The 24,179-nt window shown below is 43.0% G+C and overlaps 1 protein-coding gene across 2 annotated transcripts in view; it reads left to right on the top strand.

Annotated features, from left to right (window-relative positions):
• Galnt10 (polypeptide N-acetylgalactosaminyltransferase 10) overlaps positions 1 to 24,179 on the top strand; it is a 186,217-nt gene that overhangs the window by 83,089 nt on the left and 78,949 nt on the right. For both annotated transcript variants that reach the window (XM_090321147.1, XM_090321146.1), the window contains exons 2-3: positions 4,645 to 4,747; positions 9,389 to 9,527. In XM_090321147.1, coding sequence (XP_090177273.1) covers positions 4,645 to 4,747; positions 9,389 to 9,527 — 242 coding nt within the window. The remainder of the gene's footprint in view (positions 1 to 4,644; positions 4,748 to 9,388; positions 9,528 to 24,179) is intronic.

The following is a 24,179-nucleotide window of genomic DNA, read 5'->3' as shown; positions in this document are numbered from 1 at the left end:
GTCCCTGAGCTTCTTTTACTCAAGGCTAGCACTCTGCCACTTGAGTCACAGTGCCAACTTCCAGCCTTTTCTGTGTATGTGGTACTGAGGAGTCAAACCCAGGGCTTTACACATGCGAGGCAAGCCCTCTACCACTAAGCCACATTCCCAGCCCTTAATGCTTTTTTTTATTGTTGACCATGGGGCTTGAATTCTGGGCCTGAGTGCTGTCCCTTAGCTCTTCAGCTCAAAGTTAGTGCTCTACCAATTTGAGCCATAGTGCCACTTCTGGTTTTCTGGTGGTTAATTGGAGATAAGTCTCATAGACTTTTGTGCCTGAGCTGGCTTTGAACCGCCATCCTCAGATCTTAGCCTCCTGAGTACCTAAGATTACAGGCATCAGTCATTGTTCCTGGCTGTGTTTCCTTGCTTACATTTTTTTTTTTTTTTTTTTTTTTGCCAGTCCTGGGCTTGAGCTCAGGGCCTGAGCACTGTCCTTGGACTTTCTCAAGGCTAGAGCTCTACCACTTGAGCCTCAGCACCACTTCCGGCTTTTTTCTATGTATGTGGAACCGAGGAATCGAACCCAGGTCTTCATGCATGCTAGGCAAGCACTTTAACCGCTAGGCCAAACTCCCGACTCCCCCTTGCTTACATTTTTTTATAGCCAATTCTTGAGGCTGTGCGATATCTTCATTTCTCCCAGAGTTCTCTGTATATAGCAGACTCAATTGTCTGTTACAATGTGTGAAATGAATAAATAAGAATACCCAGCTATGCCCTCAAAACTCACAAAGAAGGTACATGTATCCAGTTGTCCTTTAAAGTAACTTTGCTGGGGAAATACGGGTTTTGTATGTGCATACAGTGTATCCATACGTGTCGGTACTGAGACTTGAACTCAGGGCTTCTTAGTGTTTTCACTGGCTGTCTACCACTTGAGCCACCTCCTGCTTTTGTTCATTACATGAAGTCTACGTGGTCCTCTCTGAAGTATAACCCATAAGATAGCCTTGAACTTATCAATGTGTATATGTGAGAGAGAAACAAAGAAAAAGAGAAAAAAATGTTTTTAGAATAATCCATTCATGGATGAAGTTGCATAGAGCGATTTAAATCCAAAGCCAAAATCATACCAGTGTTTCTGTAAGATTCGTTGAAAGGAAGGGAAAAAGAACCAGCCTCAAAGCTGCAGTCAGCTCTGAGTCTGTCATGTGCCCTCAGACCTTGGCTTGAATGTCACAGCTTGTTCTGCCCTTCCATTATTTTGAAGCCATCTAATGGCCAATTGGACCAGAGCTGTGAGCGCTGAGCTGCAGTCATCCGTGCCAAGTCCATAGCATATCTACTTCAGGGTGGATGTCTTTGCAAGCAGAATAACCCAGGGAAGGTGTCTTTGTAAGCAAAACACTACTGGCTGGCCTCTCCACTGTTCTTTCCCTCTGTCCAAATAATGCCAGGCACACTAAATAGTCATTAAAGATTACAATTCCTTTGTGGGTGTGTGTATGGCTGTTTCAGCACTGATGAGTTCTTAAGAGAATGTTAAGTCAAAGCACCCAGATACCAGAAACAGTTATTTAAAGCAGCTGGACAAAACTCTGCTTCCAATTGATCATTTGATGTGATTTACGCTTATCTTGCCAGATTTCTATCCATCCTTTTTGCCTCCTGGAGCAAAAGAAAGTTCTGGAAACCAAGGGGAAACAAAAGATGGTTGTAAGTTGTTTATAAGTGGCTCATTCCTATAATCCTGCCTATTCAGGTGGCTGAGACCTGAGAATTGAGATTCAGAGCCAGCCCAGACAGAAAAGTCTCTGAGAGTCTTATCTCCAATTAATCAACAAAAAGCCAGAAGTGGAGTTGTGGTTCAAATGGTAGAGTACTAGCCTTAAGCAAAGAAGCTCAGGGACAGAGCCCAGGCCCCTGAGTTCAAGCCCCACCCCCCACTACTGCAAGATGGTTGTAAAAGAAGGCAACTAATCACAATTTTGTGTAGACAAATCTCCCAAGCTGACAGTAAAGGGAACTTAAAATTACCTCTAGATTGAAAAATCCACACTTGCTCTTTTACATAGTATTATGTGATTGCTATTGCTTATCTTGTGAGAAGCATTTTCCTTGCCTTTCTGATTGTTAAAGGTCTGGTGGCAATTTGTTTCTATTATAGAATGACACTATAAAAACGTGTTGTTATTTTTTTTCTCTTGAAGTTTCCACAGGGCCATGTGCCATCCCGTTAATGAGGAAACTCTAAATCCTGTTATCAACAAGAGCCAGTTGAACTGGGTGAGGTGTTAAATATGTTGTCTCTGCAGGAACCAGTTGTTAATTCAATTCTTATCCTTTCTCCCATTCTCCCAAACAGCCCAATCACTAACACCAGAGCATACCTCGTTTGCATAAACTTTTTCCAAAAGCAATGTGTCAAAGCTCTACCTTTCTCAAAGGACTTAGCTTTGCTTGGTCCTGACCTAAGTACTTCATATACAGGAGCTCATTTCTAATCGCCTCAACTTCCGGGAAGTTCATATTGTTAACTATTAGTTTTATCTATTTATCAGAGAAACTGTAGAAAATGAAGCCTCAAGTTTTTTGGAGTCTAGAACCAGAATGTTCTGAGTTGTTACACTCTAGGATACCTGCCTCAGTTATCCTTTCATCTGTCTTATCTATCCATCCATCCATCCATCCATCCATCCATCTGTCCTTCCATCCGTTGGAAATGTCTTGGGACATTGGGATGTTAGGAATGTGAATACCAACTTGAAAGGAACTGGGCAAGGAAAATGAAGTTTACCTCTCCAGAAAAGCCAATTAATTAAGCAAGTGCACTGGGTGGGTACTCCACCCCAGACTTTCTCCTTAATACTATAACTGCTCTTTGTGCTAATGGGTCAGAACTTGGAGTCGTCAGGTTTTTGTACGATTGGCTAAAAGTTTATCCATGTGATCAGTCAAACCAGGATACCCAGGGAAAGCAAGGACTTTATCAGAGAACCAGTTGGTAACTGGTGCTCTTCTATTCTGGCCTTCCTTCTAGCCCCTAGAAAAGCAATTCTTACAAGAGGATGTGTCTTAACTAGGATAGTTTTCTTTTAAGATGATGGCTACTCTTAAAATAGCAGTGCTTGTATAAAACAGCCACTTTGACAGAACATTCTAACTCCTACCATCCATCCATCTAACTGGTATTTTTCTAGGGCCTAATAAGAACCAGATATTGGCCTAGAAGTGCACTCTTGATATAGCCAAAACAGACATTGAAGGAACATGTGGAGACTGAGACCTCATCAGATCAGGAGCATGGGAGGGAGGGCAGGAAAAGAGATGGGAGGAGAGAGGTAAGAAAGGAAGACAGGTAGACACATCATTACGGCAGTGGAGATGGGGGTGAAAATTGCAGGAATTTGGAGTCTTGTATCTCCAACGTAAGTAGAGCATCTCATTGCATTTTATTTTTGGCAGTCCTGGAGCTTGAACTCAGGGCCTGGGCTCTGTCCTTGGACACTTTTTGCTCAAGGCTAGCCTCCTGCCATTTGAGCCATAGTGCTACTTCTGGCTTTATCTATGTACGTACCAAGGAATCGAACCCAGGGCTTCCGTCCATTCTAGGCGAGTACTCAACCACTAGGCCACACTTCTAGCCCGTCTCGCTACATTTTTCTTTGAGCCATCCAGTTGTTTATCTGTGACATTCCACACACATTGGCCAAATGTTCAGTGAGTTTGGAATTTGTCCCTGGTGACCTTAATGATGATCAAGATCCAATCGCTACTTCCCTGTCCATGGCTGCTGTTCCTTCTGCCAAAAACAGCTCATGTTTTGGCCTGTGCCACCAAGTTTGGGCCCAGGCTTTCTGCCTTTCCTGCTTCTAATTTCTCCTCGCCTGAGCCCAGTCCAGTTGCTTATATGTCTGTGGAACATTCTTCATTCTACTCAACTGCTGTCTTATAGCAGCTTCAATAGGAAGTTGTCCTAAGGAAGTCACTTCTTTTGTTCTGTCTAGCCTGTAACCTAGCCACAGACATTCCTGCAAAATACACAGTGGACTTTGAAGTCTTAGTTCCAAAAAGAAAACAGACCCCTCCAAAAAAAGGAATGAGAACTAGCTCGTTAACTTTTTATTGTGATTACATGTTGAAATGAAAGTGCTTTAGATGGAATGTATTGGCACGAATTAAATATGTTACTAACTAGCTTGAGATGTTTGGTTGCTTTGAGGGGAGAGTCGCACTGTGTAGTCGAGTCTGGCCTTGAACTCACAATCCTCCTGCCTCATACACCTAAATGCTGAGATTTGAGCCATGAGCTGTCATACTTCCCCATATTTTCTTCTTCCTCTTTCCCTTCCCTTCTCTTTTTTCATCACACTTCTCTTCCCTTGCCGGTTGGTGAGTTTCTCAAGGGTAGACACTGAGCTTCAGTCTTCTCTTTGGACTTCCGGTTAATACACCATGGACAGAAGCCCTGGCAATGAGAATGCTAAAAGCATGTTCAAGATAAGCCACTCGGCCCAAGCCCACACCCTGAGGATGGGTGGATGAGACCTTCCGTCTATACCCAAAGCCCCCTCTCATGCAGTGTCTTCCCTGAGGGTGTGTCCCCCGATCTCATTGTCCCCTTCTTTTTCACAGTTTTTTGTCTTTTTTTCCCCTCCTAAGGTCCCCCACAATCCACCAAAGAAGCCACTTTTCCCGGGAGGTGGGCAGAAGCTGAAGGACTGGCATGACAAGGAAGCCATCAGAAGGGATGCTCAGCGCGTAGGTACGAGGGCAGGACGGTGCGTGGGCTCTGTGCTCACGTGGTGTGTGTGTGTGTGTGTGTGTGTGTGTGTGTGTGTGTGTGTGTGTGTGTATTGACACAGGCATCTGGCTCTCTTAATGACTTCTTCCCTATCTTCCACCATCTTTCTCTCTGGTTTCTTTTTTACTTCTTGCCACCTGTCCTCCACGCATAGCACTAGGCCCACTGGCTACAGCATTTGTCCTGTCTCCTTTACTGGATGTTGGCAGAAGTCTCCACCACATAGGATCCTCTACTGCTACCAGAAGGCGCAAAATACTTAAAACCACCTGTAATGAACAAGATTCATGCCCAGTACTGTGTATGCCCCAGTCTCAGCCTGTAGTTGGAAGTGATTAGCCATTCAGTAAGGAGGGGCCTATACCTTAGAAAGGTACATTTATCATCCTGTAGTCACACAGGCCCACCTGGGGACTTGATCCCAGATCTGGAGAGTGCAATTGGTCCCTACATAACACTACAGCCTCAAGGTTGAATGAATTCTGTGAGAGTCAGCTGAAGTCTCTGTGGATTAATTATTTTTCAGAGCTATTCCTGTTAGGCTAGAGAATGTGGAAAGGTTGGGATAAGGTGGTAGAAACTTTATGCAAGCCAGGCACCGGGGTGAGATTTGAGGGTTGCACTATAAAGCCAGCTCAGGCAGGAAAATCCATGAGACTCTCAGCTCTAATCACCAAAAAGGTGTGGCTCAACTAGTAGAGTACCATCCTTGAGCCAGAACGCTTAAGGGCAGCACCCAGGCCCTGAGTTCAAGCTCCGTTACCATCACAAAAAGCAACCAACAGCAAAGAAAAAAAAAAGTGCATAGAGAAGGGAGCGATTATATCGAGACTTATATAGAGAGGGTAAGATTGACTGGCATATATTACAAATGTAGAAGTTGAACAATGCAGTTTCCCTCTTGATAACTAATGTAATCTAATACCAACATGCTTTTAAACGTCTATATGAGAATCATCTGCATAAGGCCAGGATAGAGTTACGACATCAGCTCTTAAGCTACTTTTTTTTTTTTTTTTTTTTTTTTTTTGCCAGTCCGGGCCTTGAGCTCAGGGCCTGAGCACTGTCCTTGGACTTTCTCAAGGCTAGAGCTCTACCACTTGAGCCTCAGCACCACTTCTGGCTTTTTTCTATGTATGTGGTACCGAGGAATCGAACCCGGGTCTTCGTGCATGCTAGGCAAGCACTCAACCACTAGGCCAAACTCCCGGCCCTCTTAAGCTACTTTATCAGCCATGTATCATCGAATGAGGTTGTATCTCAGGAGCCTCAGTTTTCCCGTCTGTCAGTGGGACTCATGCTTCTCTCCTGGGCAACCTTGGGATGTTTTTAATGGGGAAAGGAGTGAAATGGTGAGTAGATGAAGCTTTGCTGTCCTGGAAATTCCTGTAGAACCTGAAGGAATTGGTGTTTTAGTCATACTGATTTTGGTTAAAGGAATCCTCACTACTGATTTTTTTTCCTCGAAATTACATTATGACAAACCCAGCTTACCACAGGCTCTAAGGAAGCTGTAGTCATTTCAATGATGATCAAGAACTCTATAGTTAAGCTTTACATTTCTCAGTAAGCCTATAATTTGAAATGAAGTATGGTGGGGATGGGTATTGGGAAGGCAAAAGATGCTTAAGAAAAAGGCATTTTTTCAGGCCAGGATTGTGGCCTAATGATAGAGTGCTTACCTAGCATGCACAAAGCCCTGGGTTTGATTCCTTAGTACCACATACACAAAGAAAAGCCAGAAATAATGCTATGACTCAAGTGGCAGAATGCTAGCCTTGAGTATTCAAGGACAGTGCCTAGGCCCTGAGTTCAAGCCCCAGGACTGCCCCCCCCCAAAAAAAGACATTTTTCAGAGAGCAGATTTGCCAGACAGTTGTGCTTGAATTATTAGAATGCTAGGCTAACCAATTAAAACAGCAGTGGGGGCACTAAGAACAAGCCAGTTCAGGTGGCACATGCCTCTGATTACTCTGAGTTAGGAAGATTGTGAATTTGATTAAGTTTGGCTTAAGTAGAGAGTTCCAGGCAAGCCATGTTGACTTAGTGAGACTCTGTCTCAAAATAATAATAATAAAGCTGCTGTTGCTGATGGTAATGATGATGATGGTGTTTGTTGAGTGCTAAGTGCATGACAGATATCTTGCATTAAATTACCTCCTTAAGGGCCGGGAGTTTGGCCTAGTGGTTAAAGTGTTTGCCTAGCATGCATGAAGACCTGGGTTCGATTCCTCGGTACCACATACATAGAAAAAAGCCAGAAGTGGTGCTGAGGCTCAAGTGGTAGAGCTCTAGCCTTGAGAAAGTCCAAGGACAGTGCTCAGGCCCTGAGCTCAAGCCCAGGACTGGCAAAAAATAAATAAATAAATAAATTACCTCCTTAATTGTCACAAAGCTTCTTCTAATTAACATACAAAAGGGCAAAAACTTGAGACTGACAAACGTGAAGGCATGCTCCACTGTGCCCAGTCTGAGCTCTGAATCCCCCTTGCACCATCCTTCTGCAGCCTGCCTCTGAGTACACACTCAGGACTTCTCTTCCTGCCTTAGTTCCTTCTTTCTCTTGTATTCTCAGAGGACTTGTTCCCAGGTACTTGTCATTGTGTCTTTCAGTATAAGTGATGGAGAGCGAGGTCTTTTCTCATAAGTATGCTGAACTGGAGTAGTTATTGCTATCCCCTTACCTCTCTGCTTGCATCTTCCCAGCCAGCATTCACAGTCCGCTTACCATACTTGTACATCTATTATAAGCAGTTTGGGCCAAGTGGGGTCAAAAATAAAGAAATCAAATTGTAAAAAAAAAAAATCCAGAAACAAAAACATTTACCCAATTTGGTTGAGAGAAAGTTCTCAAAACCCTCAAGCCATCCCGTTTTTACCAGTTGTTTGAAACTGTTATGTAAGTGTTTTCTTGTCCTTTATTTTGTCAAAATCTACTTCCTGTCCATACACACAAAAAAAGCAACAGTGACCTAACGTGAGGTAGAAGTCAGTGTGGTTAATTTAAGAGATAAAGTGAAAACTTGAGATTTGTTGAAAGGTGGCATGCTAATAATAGCAGAGACTGGACAGTGAAAAGGGAAAAAGGAATCGAGCATCTGCAGGATGACGCTGAATTTTCTGCATCCTGAGCATGCACATTTCTCCTTTACATCTGTCCATTTTCCTCAACATCTGTCCATTTTCCGACTTCAGCCATGTTCCTGTGGATACCAAGGCTCCTTGCAAAAGCCACCAAGTGGGGGAGGAAAGGAGAGTTTGGCCTAGTAGTAGAGTGCTTGCCTAGCATGCACAAAGACTCGATTTTGATTCCTCAGTACCACATTCATAGAAAAAAGCCAGAAATGGTGCTGTGGCTCAAGTGGTAGAATTCTAGCCTTGAGAAAGCCTAAGGACAGTGCCCAGGCCCTGAGATCAAGTCCCAGGACTGGAAAAAAAAAAAAAAAAAAGCCACCTAGGTGTTGCAGAAAGTGGAAAACTAGTGCTTTATTATTCTTATTTTTGTTGTTGTTGTTGGACATAGGGCTTGGACATAGGCCCAGGGTGCTATCCTTGAACTTCTTTGCTCAAGGCTAATGCTCTACCACTTTGAGCCACAGCTCTATTTCCTTTTGTCTGGCGGTTAATTGAAGATAAGAGTCTCACAGACTTTCCTTGCTCAAACCTACTTTCTCAAGGCTAGAGCTCTACCACTTGAGCCTCAGCACCACTTCCAGCTTTTTTCTATGTATATGGTACCAAGGAATTGAACCTGGGTCTTTGTGCATGCTAGGCAAGCACTCTACCACTAGGCCAAACTCCTGGCCTTAAACTGACTTTTAACCATGATCCTCAGATCTCAGCTTCCTAAGTATGGGTATGTGCCACCAGCTACCCAGCTGCTAGTACTTTTTATCCACCCAAATTGGCCTTTTCATGCAGTTTTGGCTTAAGGGAGACACACAACTCTTTATATGCTTTAACAAAGTCAAAGCATCTTTATATAGCATTTCTGACCATTTTGATTTACATAATGGAGTTTGTTTCATGTAATTGTCATATTTCTCCAATTCAGAATGGCATTCACTTGTGCAGCATCTATTTGATTCTCTCAAACATACTGTGAGTATCATAAGATGACACTGTGTAGATTAGAGAGCCAGTGTGGTTTTCCTGAGGTCAGTCGACTCAGAGATGGTAGACCCGGCCTCCCCGCCAGGTAATCAGACTTTTAAGGACAGGCTCCTGACAAAGAAGAGGAGGTGACCTGCACGTTGGCCCCCATAAACCTACTTCTGTCATCTCTCTTGAGTCTCAATAGATTCACCTGTGGAATAAAACCTCTTGTGTCCACTGTACAGTAGGGTTTCCATGGAGACAACAGGAGAATAAGATCTATAAACTACAAGACAGAACCATAGTTACAGAAACGCTAGTTTCCTTCTTCATCTCTCAGTTCTTCCAGCAAGACCTCAAGCTATGTTCTGTAATCCAGTATAGATGATCCTTTGTGTGTGTGTGTGGAAAACTCAGTCATATTTCCATGTCTCCTTCTCTCTTTGTTCACAGTACCCGTGCACGTGCAAGGTAATTAGCAACACTGACTTTTCTCTTTGCCTCTAGGAAATGGAGAACAAGGAAGACCTTATCCCATGACCGATGCTGAGAGAGTGGACCAGGCATACCGAGAGAATGGATTTAACATCTACGTCAGTGACAGGATCTCCCTGAATCGCTCTCTGCCTGATATCCGGCACCCAAAGTGAGTGGAACGTGTCCCCTTTTGGTATCTTAAGGATTTTTGCCCATGGCTCTGGTTTAAGAATTGATGAATGACACAGGTACATGAAGTGCTGGCTAGAGAGACTCTTCCCACCCCACCCGCCCCATTTCCCAGAGACATGTGGGGTCAGAGTCTCTTTAGATTTTGGAGTTGATGCGTCAGGCACAAGGCATTCTTTCCAGAAGAGCCACTCTCCTTCCTAGGTTCAGAGAATCACATGACCTATTCATTTCACCTTTGCTCTGGCCCCAGGGAAGCTCAGAGGTCCATTTAAAGAGCTCTTGTTACCACCCTTGCAACCCTTGCTGTCCTTAATCTATGCATGCCATCTTTATTTTTAAAATCTATTAAATTATTTAATTGTCTTTAAGTAGTTGTACAAGGGAATTACCATTTAATAAAACAGTGTATAAATATGATAAATCTTCATCAGTGTCACCGTTTCAACATTCTTGTCTATCCCCCCCTACCCACCCCTTTCCTCACTCGTTTTCATTTGATAGGATATACATTGAATTCTTTTCATACCCCCCCCCTTCCTTCATCTACCCCATTCCATTTGACTCTACACTATCCCTTCCCAGAACCTACTTCCTCGTGCTTTATTTTGCTGGACTTTGATTTTGCCTTTCTAAAGAATTACACTCCTTTGAGATCTCCCTTGAATCTGCCATATTTTAGTTAATACAGTTGTGTAAACTTGAATGTGTTCACTTAAGAGTTTGTAAGCTAAATTGAGCTTATACATAAAAGGGAAAACATGGTTGCTTTGTCTCTCTGGGCCTACATTGCATTTGTTATCTTAGATCTTACAGATGGAGGAGAGATATAAGAATCAGGATGATGATAAAGGACAGCCGAAGTTCTTTGAACAGAGAGTGTATTCCAGGCAATTTATATGTATCAACTAGGTTTCGATAAGGAATGTCCTAGAATGTTGACTACTTTACAGGTGAGGAAATAAAGGCTTAATGTAGAGTCCCCAGGGCTGAATGGATATCATTAAGAAAACAAAGGAGTCTGGGACTGGTGGCTCATGCCTGTAATCCTAGCTACTGAGGAGGCTAAGATCTGAGGATGGAAGTTCAAAGCCAGCCTGGGCACAAAAGTCTGTGAGACTCTTTATCTCCAGTGAACTACCAGAAAAAAAGATAATAAATGGGAAGATGCAAGGGGGAAAGGAACTCTTGGTTACTGGTGGTAGGAATCTATAAATTCGTGCAGTCACTATGGAAGCATGTATGAAAGTTCCTCAGAAAATTAAAAATAGGCCTTGCCACGTGATCAAACCGTACCACTTCTGGATATATACCCCCCAAAAATGAAAGTAAGCTTTGTTATAGAGATCCTTGAGTGGTCATGCTTATTGCAGCACTATTTATGGTCATCTAATTATGAAATCAGCCTAGGATTCCATTGATAGATGAACTGATACAGAGAACATGGCATGTCGATACCCACTGGAATATTTCTCAGCTATAAAGAGGAATGAGATCATGTCGCTTGCTGAAAAGTAGATAGAGAATGGAGGATTGTCATGTCAGATGAAAATAAACCAGTTCCACCAAGGCACTGTATGCAGATTTTTCTTCCATTTGTGCAAGTTAGGCGGAAGCAAAGCAAAACAACCAAGGTCAAGAGTACCATGGATACAGAAAGGGAAGCAAAGCTGGGGAACAAAGGAGAGGATAAGAAAGACAGTGGCAGGAGTGAATATGAGAAAAATATATTACATGCACATATGGAAATGCCAACAGGGGCTGGGTGTTTGACCTAGTGGAAGAGTGCTTGCCTAGCAAGTGTCAAGTCCTGGGTTCTGTTCCTGTGTACCACATACATAGAAAAAGCCTGAATTGGTGCTGTGGTTTAAAGTGGTAGAGCTGTAGCCTTGAGAAAGCCCAAGGACAGTGCTCAGGACCCGAGTTCAAGCCCCAGGACTGGCAAAAAAAAAAGTGTCATAACTCAGTTAAGACAAGATGGCTGAGAAGCAGAGCCAGGCTTTAAATCCAGTTTAACCAAAATGGCACCCTAGACCACCTTGTGTGTTTTCTGTGGTAATGACGGAGACTTTTTGGAGAGCAGTTCACAAAGCTGTAAACACACTTCGAATTGCTTGCAGACTGCTGGAATCCAGGACATTGGAGCCTTACCGACAAAGTTCTTCATTTAGGTTGAAGGCAGATCATATGTTATGCTGCTGTTGCTACTTAAGAAGCCACTGGATCTTACCACTGCTAGCAAGAGATTTCAGGACTGCTTGTTCATGAAGGCAGTACTGGGCAATGTTGGAAATGTCTTGATATTTGAATGTTGTGTAGGAAGGATTGAGGATACCAACTTGATTAGACAAGGCAGTTTCCTTCTGCAGAAGGTCATGATACTAACAGGAAGCTGAGTGAGCTAGGGGTCTGGGAAGGCAGCTGGCCCACATTTATTCCAGGTACATTACTGCCTATTGTTCTGATTGGCCAGAACTTAGGTTCACAGTCTTGTGTCATTAGCTAGTTTGAAAGAGGCTAAAAGTTTATTTACCTAAGCCATCAACCCTAACCAGGATACCAGTGGCCAAAGCAGGAGATTGTCAGAAAAATGTCTTTACTCAGTTGAGTTATGCCTCCAGCCCCTAGGGGAGAAAAAAAATTCTTATAACAGCTTAGTTAAAATAGCTTCATGGAAGATGGCGGTGCTTATGTGCAAGCACTTTTACAACAGGGAATCTGACTCCTATACTAGCACTGAAACATAAAGTGTTCTTGGTGTGGGACAAAGAAAATAAGAGCCAGGAAAAGATCACAGCTCGCATTATGCTTACTGTAGACCAGGCATTGTTCTAAGCAAATGGTTCTCAAAGAATCATTTTCCAAAACACTAACAACAATCTTGGCAACTTCGTTAGACTTGTTTGGATTACTTGGATCACAAATGCTGGGGAAAGATTCAGCAACTAATGGGGTAGGAGCGGTTGTTCTTGTTTTGGGGGGTTTTGGGGGGGGGGCGGGGCTGGTTATGAGACCTGAACTCTGGGCCTTGGGCGCTGTCCCTGAGCTCTTCAGCTCAAGGCTACCACCTTACCCCTTGAGCCACAGCGCCACTTCTGGTTTCCTGGTGGTTCATTGGAGATAAGAGTCTCATAGACTCTCGTGCCTGGTTTGCCTCTTTATTTTCTGCAGTGGTACTTTGTAGTTGGCATCATTAATTTCACCTCCATACTGGGGAGAAGGAAACCACATAGCTGGAGAGGCTTACCTCTGTCACCTTACAGCTGTCACCTCGGCTTGGGACCTTTCCCCTCAGACGTCCTGCCAGGAGGGGGTAAGACAAGGATCTTGGGGTAAAGATTTGTTTTGTCGTCTTCACTATTAAGCCCTCTTTTTTTTGCCAGTCCTGGGGCTTAAATTCAGTGCCTGAGCACTGTCCTTGGGTTTTCTCCAGGTTAGGGCTCTACCACTTGAGCCACAGCACCACTTCTAGTTTTTTCTGTGTATGTAGTGCTGAGAATCAAGCCTGGGACTTTGCGCATGCTAGGCAAGCACTCTACCATTAGGCCAAATTCTCTGCCCAAGCCCTTATTTTATTTTTTCCCATCTAAGTCTGAGAGTGAAGTTCAGCTATCACTGAGGTTTCTGGATTGAGTCACTTTGTGTGTTTAGCTCCCCTCAGGGTTCAAAAATTGTGTACTAATTCCAACTTTATGGATGTAGGCAAAGTTCATCTGAGACCTTAGTGCTCTAAACTTAGCTGCTTTTCTTGGGCTATTATAGCCCTCAAATTTACGCGCGCGCGCGCGCGCGTGTGTGTGTGTGTGTGTGTGTGTGTGTGTGTGTGTTGGTACTAGGGCTTGAACTCAGGCCCTGGATGCTATTCCTAAGCTTTTTTGCTCTACCACTCTCTGTTTCTGGCATTTTTGGTGGCTAATTGCAAATAAGAGTCCCATGGAGAGCCAGGAGTATGGCCTAGTGGTAGAATGCCCCCCTAGCATGCAGAAAGCCGTGGGTTCAATTCTCAGTACCACATACACAAGAAAAAACTGGAAGTGGTTCTGTGGCTCAAGTGGTAGAGTTTTAAAGCCTTTAGAAAGCTTAAGGATAATGCCCAGGCCCGGAGTTAAAGCCCCAGGACTGACAAAAAAAAAAAAGAAAGAAAGAAGAACATGAGAATCTCATGGACTTTCCTATCCAGGCTAGATCCTCATATCTCAGCCTCCTTAGTAGCTAGGATTACAGGCATGAGTACTGGTGCACAGCTCCCTTCAGGTTTGAGTATGTACAGCAGAGTACCTGTGACACTGTCATTCAAGGAAACATCACTCTATAGACCTTTCAAAATGGCATTTGTATTTGCCATCACTTCGAAATGAAAAGATTTTAAGAACTATCATTAAATTTTTCGTCATATGTTAACAAATGTATATGTTTATTACTACTTTTCCCCTTTTTATTTTATTATTTATAGCTGTTTATCACCTTACAATGATGTTAAGTTGGCCTCATGCCTGGTGACCAGCTCGTAGGGAGGCTGAAATATAAGGATCATGGCTCAAAGCCAGGCAGGGCAGGAAAGCCTGTAAAACACTCGTTTTAGCAAAAAGCTAAAAGGGGAACTAACTGTGTCTCAAGTGGTAGAGGACCAAACTTGAACACAAAAGCTACAAAGTAACTTCTAGGTCCTGAGCTCAAGCCCTGGTACCAGCACTAGTTTAAAAAAAAAAATCAATGGTATTATATCTCAATAAATTATCCATAAATTGAAAATACTGTAAGATTTATTATACCTACCAAACGCCATGGCTGAGCCTAGACTACCTTACATGTGTTCAGTTGGGCAATATCATCTCATTTTATAATAAATGATTAAGAATCCTTAAGCCATTTGTTGAATACTTCACTGACAATGAAAGACAGAATGGCTGTATAGGATATAAGAATATTTTTATATCATTATGCAGAAAAATAAAACCCTTAGTTGAACCATCATAAGTCAGGTATGAAGCTTGTCTGGGTTCTGGTCTGATTTCATCTATTTTAGTGTCTACATTATGGACATTATTCTGCATATGTCTGTAGGCTCCAGTAGCCTGGCAGTGCAGTTCTTAGCAATGATAAGCTGAGATGCCCTGTGGTACATGGGAAGTGAGCAAAGGAGACCCCAGATTCTTCTGTTATAACCAGCCTGCCCACACAGCCAGCAGCATCCAACACACGGGTGGTAAATGAAGCCACCAATTCCAGTGTCCCAGCACTATCTTCACTCCCCAACCCCTCCGCAAAGAATCACCAGATATGGAAGCTGACTTTTCAGAAATGAGTTGACAGATTCCTTAAAGCGCTTCCATTTCTTTCAGGAGGGAGATATTTTTTTCTTTTCCTCTAGTTGGATGAAATTAAGAACAATTGAACTGCTCGCTCCCTTCCTTTTGAGTTTCCACGATGTCTCCAGCAGGAGCTGAAGTTTATATGTTTGTATTTTATACCTTTGAATGGAATGTGGGCATCAAAGTGGAGAACAGGATGGAGGGGCAGTTTGTCTGTGCCAGCTTGAAGCTGAAGCTGCACTGGGGACCATGGGAGAATGGAAACGAGGTGGTTTGGCCCCCTCCTGCTGGCCTGGCATGTGAGAGCTGGCCAGCTGGCTCAGAACAGGCCTTGCCCTCTGTAGCTCCTGCCAAGTGAGTGCACGCAGACACTGGCTGGTGGGCTGGCCCACTTTCCTACTCTCTGGGGAGCCCTGCTGGGCTGCTTGGCAACCGAAAATGGCACCTTCTCCAGAGAATGGAGCTGATGGCATAAGGGAGCCCCAGCTGCAAAGAGGCTGGAACCTGCAGGTTCTTGAGCAAACACCACTCAGAGGTGGTCAGTATCTCCTGGGTAAAGAGGAATGAAATCAGTTTGCCATCCTCACCTGCTGTCCACACTCTGTGGGTTTAGCTTCAGTAATGACTGAATCTAAATGGCTCTTTGTCTACCAGATTCCTGCTTACATGCTGGGTTTTTTTTTTTTTTAATGTGTTTTGTTTTGCTTTTTTCTTATGGATAAATGAACATGGTTTTATGGTATGTGCTAAATTTCCTCAAAGGCCTAGTGGTAGAGTGCTTGCCTAGCATGCACGAAGACCCGGGTTTGATTCCTCAGTACCACATACATGGAAAAAAGCTGGAAGTGGTACTGTGGCTCAAGTGGTAGAGCTCTAGCCTTGAGAAAAGTCCAAGGACAGTGTTCAGGCCCTGAGTTCAAGCCCCAAGACTGCCAAGCAAAAAAAAAAAAAAAAAAAAAGAATAAATTTCCCCAAAAGGACGTACATGCCACATTACTGTGCAAAGCGAAAATTATCTCCAATTCCTTCCTAAACTGAGCAGGTTACAAAGTTTAAATAATAAGGAAGGCAGTTAGAACCTGTGAGCTTAACAAATATGTATTAAACACACATTCTTTAAAGAAAAAGGGAATTTGTCGGTATAAGAAATTTAAATCAGCCAGGTGTGGTCATGACTGTAATCCTAGCTGCTCAGGGGCATGAGATCTGAGGATAACAGTTCAAAGCTTCAAAGCCAGCCCAGGCACAAAAGTTCCTGAGATTCTTATCTCCAATGAACTACCAGAAAATGAAGTGGCATTGTGGCTCAAAATGGTAGAGCACCAGCCTTGAGCCGAAGAGCTCAGGGACAGTGCCCAAGCCCAGAGTGGAAGCCCCACAACCAACAAAAAATGTTTTAACCAACTACATTTATTATTGTATAATTAATAACAATGCCCCCGTAGACATGTACACATAGATATTAAAAAAAAGACATTAGGCCCTGGTGACTCACACCTATAATCCTAGCTACTCAGGAAGCTGAGATTGGAAGATTGAGATTCAAAGCCAGCCAGGGCATGAAACTCCGTGAGACTCTCATCTCCAGTTACCCAAGAAAACCAGAAGTGGCACTGTGGCTCAAGGGGTAGGGCGGTAGCTTTGCACTGAATAGCTCAGGGACAACACCCAGGCCAAGAGTTCAAGTCCCATGACCAAAAAAAAAAAGAATAGGTCAGGATAGAAGAACAGGAACCATCCTCTTGCCTGCAATAGTCCAAAACAGAAAAAAATACACCAAATGATGCGAGGTGAAGGCCACAAAACATCCTCAGTTGAAGTGATGGAGCTAGGAGTCCAAAGAGACAGGATTTGACAGGACACAGTAATGAAGAGGAGATAGCTCCAGGGAGTGCTGTGAAGGTCTACAGAAGATCCCTCAATCAATCAGAAGATTATTGATCTGCACATATCTCAAAAGAGGTCATCTGAGGCTTTGACACACCCATCAAAATTAGAAGACAAAGCCTTGGTGCTTTTTCCTACCACCCCCTAATTCATGTCTCATGGGAAAACTGGTAGAATGCTTGAGAAGTATTTTAGTTACCATGGACTAATAATCTCTTAAAATCTTCCAAGTTTAGAAATTATATGGCCCAGTTATTGATAACAGATAGTCAAAAAGAAAAAGAAAAGGAATCAACTTTTTGAACTGAACGATAAGGAAAATTACTAAATGTCAGAACGTGTGGATGTTAAAGTGCTTTAAGGGGAAATTTGCATCTCGAAATGCTTGTGTTAGAAAAAGATGCTCTCAAGTTGGTATTGGCTTCTATTTGTAGAACCTAGAAAAAGAACAAATGAATCTATAGCAAATGAAAAATAGGAAATGTTTAAAAAATCAAAGCAGAAGTCATTGAAATACAAAGTAGAGGAAAAAAAATTCAAGAAAAACCAATGAAACCAAAAGCTGGTTCTCTCAGAGAACCAACTTCAAGTAACTTCTAACAGGATTAGTGAGAGAAAGGAAAAAGACATGTTTCCAATATTCGAAGTGACTTTGGTGACAAAGTGCAGATTCTGTAACTATTGAGAGAATAAAGGAGTAGTCTGAAAAATTTTGTGCCTATTATTTTCTTCCGTGTATGCCAGTCCTAGGGCTTGACCTCAGGGTCTGGTGTTGTCTCTTAGCTTTTTTTGGCTCAAAGCTAGCATTCTAACCATTTGGGCCACTTTTCTACTTCTAGTTTTTTTTTCTGCTGGTTAATTGAAAATAAGTCTCATGGACTCTCCTGTCTAGACTGCCTTTGCACTGCAGTCTTCAGATCTTAGCCTCCTGAGAAGTTAGAATTATAGACGTGAATCATTGCACCAGGCTGTGTCTATACATCAAACAGCTTCACTGAAATAATAGTTTCCTGAAGAACACAAACTCAAGCTCACTCAAGAAGAAATGAGAAACCTGAATCACTATACATCTATTAAAAAACAACATTATCACTAAGATACTTCCCATAAAGAGAGCTCCAGGCTCAGATGAGTTCACAAATGAATGCTACAAAGTATTTGAAAATAATCTCAATTCTAAACAGGATCTTCCAAAAGAAGATGAAAGAAAACTCATTGTGAAGTCAGCATTCCAAACAAAAGGTATTACCAGGAAAAGAGCCGGAGAGACCAGTGTCTCTCATGAACATTATCTTTGTTATCATCATCATCATATCTGTTTCATTCAGGTCAGCAGATGAGAAAACCGAAGGAGCCACAGAGATGTCTCAAAGTCACATGGATACGCCCTGATCAGAACCTTGGTTGGAAAGTGCATTTGTCAACAGTGTGACTGTGGGTGGAGCATCAAGAGTTGGGGCTGTGAGGCCAGGAGTTTGGTCTAGTGGTAGAATGCTTACCTAGCATGCACGAAGACTGAAGTTCAATCCCTTGGTACCACATACATAGAAAAGCCTGAAGTGGTGGTGTGACTCAAGTGGTAGATTGCAAGCCTTGAGGAAAGCCCAAGGACAGTACTCAGGCCCTGAGTTCAAGCCCCAGGACTGGCAAATAAAAGCGTTGGGACTGTGAAGAAAAAAGACTGTCCCCAGACCTGAGGATGGGACCTTGGTGATGCTGAGTTTGGCTTCAGAACCACAAAAGCCTCATGTGTTAATAAATATTCCCGTATCAGAGGAGTGTTTTTCAACTCTCCTGGTTCAAGGAGACTTGAGCAAGAACTGGCAGAGATGTAACACGAACTGAGCTTTCCCAGTCTAGCTACGGATCTTTGTTAAAGCCAGTAGGTCAAAGGAAACTTTTAACAAAGCTCCTACAATATTCTTGATTTCCTGCCATACAAGGCCACCTCACTGACATATTTAATCAATGAAATGATGAACTAGATTGAAGTTTAACTACGTTTATTAGAGGCTCTTTACCCATCCCCCTACCTCTTAATTCGCAGCCCAGCTGCCAAACAGCTCACCCTAAGATAATAAGAGACCGTCCCTGCCAAAAGGGATATCTATATTCAAGCCATACCTGTGAAATTGTCCCTGTAAATCACTTACTCACCAATAAATATTGATTGAGTCACCTATATGTTCTTCCTGTGTGGTTTAGGCCCTAGGTAAGCAGCAATAAAAAAATAAAATAAATAAATTAGGCAAAATTTCCATTTCTCCTGAAGCTTAAAACAAATACTTTTATCTAATGATTCTAAGTGATCTAAATTGAGGGTAAATGGGACTTGAACTCAAGACCCGGGCACTGTCCCTAAGCTTTTGTGCACATGGCTAGAACTTCATCACTTGAACCATAGCTCTACTTCTAGCTTTGTTTTGATAGTTTATTGGAAACAAGAATCTCACCAACTTTTTCTTCTCAGGCTGGCTTTGAATCATGATTCTTAGATCTCAACCTTCTGAGTAGGATTATGTGCATAAGTACCAGAACCTAGTTCAAAAGTCAGTGTGGCTAGGTGCCAGTGACTTTTACCTATAATTCTAGCTACTCAGGAGTCTGAGATCTGAGGAACATAGTTCAAAGCTAGCCCAGGCAGGAAAGTCTATGAGTGAGCCATCATAGAGCACTAGCCTTAAGCTAAAAAGCTCAGGGACAGCATACAGACCTGACCCCCCAAAAAAGTACATTAACAGGCAATTGAACACATACCATTTGCATTGTGGGAATGTTATTTTATACATAAAAGGGAGAATTCTGAAGCTTGAACTTAAAATCATTTGGTAGAAAACAATGTGTACTTTGTGATGTAGACACTGATATTTCTGTGCTGAGTTCTAGCCGAGTTACATTTCCCTGGAATTGTTTGCTTCTGTAAGGAATCTACTTTCCCCAGATGGAAATGGAGACTCCCCTTTTCATGTTCACCTTGGTACAAAAGTAGAATTTGCACCCAGCTCATGCCCTTAGTACTTGTGTGGGAGTTGGGGGGGGGGGGGGCTGGTCCTAGAACTTGAACTCATTGCCTGGGCACTGTTCTGAGCATCTCTGCTCAAAGCTAGAGATCTACTACTTGAGCCACAGCTCCACTTCCAGATTTTTTTGATTCCTAACTGGAGGTTCCCTGCCCAGGTTGGCTTCAAACCGTGATCCTCAGATCTCACCCTCCTGAGTAACTAGAATTACAGTCCTGAGCCACTGTTGGTGTCAGGCCTTGCTTTTTCACCCTGTACCAAGGACCACCATTTGAAATGTGGACATGCTTACTCTGTGTCCCTAGAAAGATTTCACCTCCTTTCTGGGCCTCAGTTTCCTCAGCTATAAATCAAGGAGCACAAACAAGATGAAAATCAGTCCCTTCCAACCTTCGGATTATTCAGTAGCTGTATTGGGTTCTTGTGTAGAGCTGCGCATGCTGCCTGGAAACAGTAGCTGGCTTTCTGCCTTGTTTCTTAGCCCAAAGAGATCCTGGCTCCTGCAATACCCCACATGAACCAGTTCCCACTAGGTCCCATCTGGTGAGTGGGAAAAAATTGAAAATTATTATCTGTTTGGCAAAGAAGGGTGTGTTAGATTTCCTTTCTACCAGAAGGTGCTAACATAGTTCCTATTTACAGAAGAGTTTATTGGGAGACAGAGCTTGTGGTACTTTCATATAACATTGATCAGAACGAAAACCAAACAAACCTCACCCTTGTGATCACAAGAGTACACCCAACTTTTGGATGTGGAGCAGTGACAGGAGGACGAGCTGTGTCTGCTGCCAGAAATGGATCGTGATGTCTTGGTGGCCCAGCCAGGGTTACACAGAGAGGGTAGAATTGTTCTAGACCTGTTAGTCAAGTCCAGATTCCCTCCTTAGTGATGGTTCTGAAGCTGACAATTCTTCATTCTGAAAGAACCACCTCTGAACATCCATACTGACAGATGGCATTCAATACAATATCCACCTCAGTGTCCCCACACCTGGTAGGGTTCTTTCTAGAACTAAAGTCATGTTGAGGAAGGAAACTCAGTTTGGGAAAAACCAAACTGGTTCCAGTTTTTTAATATAATTTTATTGTTACCATTAGCATGTTGTACAGAGGGATTACTATTTCACAAATCAGGTAATGTATACATGTAGAATGTCACCCATTCCTGCCCCATCCCTGCCTGCCAATTACTTTATTGTGGTTCAGATTTTTTTTCTACCCTTGGGAAGTAAAATTTAAATGTTGAAAATTTGAACTATAAATTGTGCTAATAGTCCTAATCTCTACGAGCTGACATATACTCATGTGTGTATATGCACATGTTTTATCTATACATACATCTGCTTTATATATTTTATGCATATTTATATACTTATATGTAATACTATAATAATTTATATATGTATATGACAGCCACCATTATATATGGTTATTATATATGGCTGATAAATATGTAACAGTCAATACTCATGTACATTAGTAACAATGGAGGCAGGTAACTTGAGGGGGTGAGGGTGACTGGGCGTGGGGAGAATGTTGGAAAGGGTGACATTGATCAAGATACATTGTGCTCACAGAAACCTCCTGGTCTGATTACCTCAAGATAAATAAAGTAAGGAGAGAACACAATCAGTTCTTCCCCAGTAATAAGGAAAAAGAATACAGGGGTCGGGTTAGCACAGGTACAACGTTGAGATGCTTGCATTTGGTTTTGCATTGCAGAGGATGGATTGAGGGATTAAACAGGGTTTCTTAGCATGCTCAGTAAGGAGGCAGAGTCAATGAAGGGAAATGGGAGGGGAATGCGGAAAAAGACAGGAGTATGAGACATAGCCAGGCCCCCCTCCCATGCCTTAAATGTAGAGACTCATCCTGCCATGGCTGGCCTTATGTTCTCCTGGAATTCTTACAACTCTGCAGAATTTATGGATCCTACCACTAATCTCTCTAGGCCTTTGTTCCTCTCCATGACTCTCTACACGCACTCATTAACTCTAGGACTGTATATCAAGGTCATATCCTCAAGAAAGCAAGGTTGCTTGACTTAGCACATTTGGCCAGACTTTTCTTTGTTTTTGTTGGTCATGGGGCTTGAACTCTGGGCCTGGACGCTGTCCCTGAGCTCTTCAATCCAAGACTAGCATTCTGTCACTTTGAGCTACAGTGACCCTTCCAGGTTTCTGGTGGCTTAATTGGAGATAAGAATCTCATGGACTTTTGTGCCTGGGCTAACTTGCAACTATGATACTCAGATCTCAGCGTCCTGAGTAGCTAGGATTACAAGTATAAGTCACCGGCTCCCAGCCTTTTCTTTTTTGTTTACGTTTTCTTTTCTCCCCTACCCCCCTTTCTCTTTTTATTGCCAGTACTAGGAGTTGAACTCAGGGCCTAAGCTGAAAGGTAGCATTCTACTACTTGAGCCACAGCACCACTTCTGGCTTTTTCTGTTATGTGGTGCTGAGGAATTAAATCCAGGGCTTAATGCATGCTAGGCAAGCACTCTACCACTAAGCCACATTCCTAGCCCTGCCTTAGTTTTTTGTTTGTTTGCTTGTTTTTATAACTCAAGGGTAGAACCTGTATGTACCCTTCAAGCCACAGCTCCACTTCACCCTTTTTGGAGATTAATTTAAGATAAGAGTCTCAAATACTTTTCTGCACAGGCTGACTTTGAACCATGGTCCTCAGATCTCAGCCTCCTGATTAACTAGGCCTACAGACACCAGAGCCTACCAAGGTCACAGACTTTTTATAGAGACCATTGGCCACTGGCAAGTCAGTGCATTGGCTCCTTCTCCCTCAGCAGCTATGACTAAGTCATCTGCCACTTCCACCAGAAGAGAAAGTCTGGATAACGCAGACCATGACTGACCTGACTGGCCCTGAGGGGACTTTTGGACCAAGATGTCATATTGACACAGTATAAGCCTCGTCTTTCTCCAATCCCTTCTCTGCCCAATCTAGCAAGGCCATTTATGTTATAAAGGAAGTTTGATAACCTGCCATATCAAAGGTACTGCTGGCAAATGCGAATGAACACTGAATGAGCAAAGGAGAGATGGATAGTGTCATACAGACACCAGCAGGCATGTTTCTCCTACTGGGAGTTTTTCTTTGCTGGAATTTACCAAGACCCTCTTACACCTCCCTTTTCTAGGCTGTGTGAGTTAACACCCTATGGATGCTTCCAGTGCCAGTTGCTTTAGCATATCTGACTTGGATTTGTTATTTCCATCCTTTTTTTTTTTTCTCTTTGTGTTATGAATAAATGTGGAGCCAGATCCCCTGCCCAGGCTCTCACAGCCATAGGTTCCGAGTCTCACTTCCTTACTTGGAAATTAAAAGGGTGAACTCAGCCTAGCACTGGTGGCTCACACCTGTCATCCTAACTACTCAGGAGGCTGAGATCTGAGGATCACAGTTCAAAACCAGCCTGGATTAGCTGGGTGGGGTCTTTCATGTTTGTTTTGTTTTTCGATTTGGGTTTGGGGTTGTTTTTTTTTTTTTTAAGTGGCACCTTGGTTTGAACTCGGGGTCTTATGTGTACTTGGCTTACTTGCTTAGCTGGTGGTCCACCACTTGAACCATGCCTCCAGCCTCGTGTTTTGCTCTTTATTTTGGAGATGGATTGTCACAGACTTTTTTCCTGCTCTCCTTTCAATCCCTGGTTCTCCACACCTTAGCTTCCTTGGTAGCCAGGATTACAGGCATGAGCCACAGGCATCTGGCTTTGACCTTGTTTTTTAACTGCTTCAGTGTTCAGCAGATGAATTTTTCATGCTTCATGTAATCTTCCCCTATTAATGGACATTCATCTTGTTTCTGTTCTTCACTGTGCCAACAGCTGATATGGTGACTCGGGCTTATAATTCCAGCTCCTCAGGAGGTAGAGATTGGTGGGATCACAGTTCAAGGCCAGACCAAGCAAGAGTCAATGAGACTTCTATCTCAACAAGAAGCAGGGTGTGGTAGTACATGTCTCTAACATTAGCTATGCAAGAGGTATAGGTAGGAGGATCTCTTGGGACCCTACCAAAAAAAGGCTAAACACATGGCTTAAGTGACAAGAGTTGTTGCTTAACAAGTACAGAACACTAAGTTCCTACCGCAGTATTGAAAGTGTCAATAAATATCACTCTGTATACTTCTAACTACACTCTGCCCCAGCTAGACTTGTGACCTTGTCACATTGTGAAGCAAAGGACAGAAGAAGTGCTTAAGCAAGGGTCAGAATGTTTTTCACATGCATCTTAGCAGTTGGGATTCTGAACTCCAGCTGTGTGGTACAGGCACAGACAGAGGCAGGAGTAACATGACTTCCTGGTCAGCCTGGACTACCTAGCAAATCCTGGGCAAAAAAACAGAATAAAATATTCCAAACTCAGGCATCAGTGGCTCGTGCCTGTACTCCTA

Source organism: Megascapheus bottae, chromosome 29, assembly GCF_031878675.1.
Source record: "Megascapheus bottae isolate mThoBot1 chromosome 29, mThoBot2.hap1, whole genome shotgun sequence".
Taxonomy (NCBI): domain Eukaryota; kingdom Metazoa; phylum Chordata; class Mammalia; order Rodentia; family Geomyidae; genus Megascapheus; species Megascapheus bottae.
This window is presented reverse-complemented; position numbering and strand designations above follow the sequence as displayed.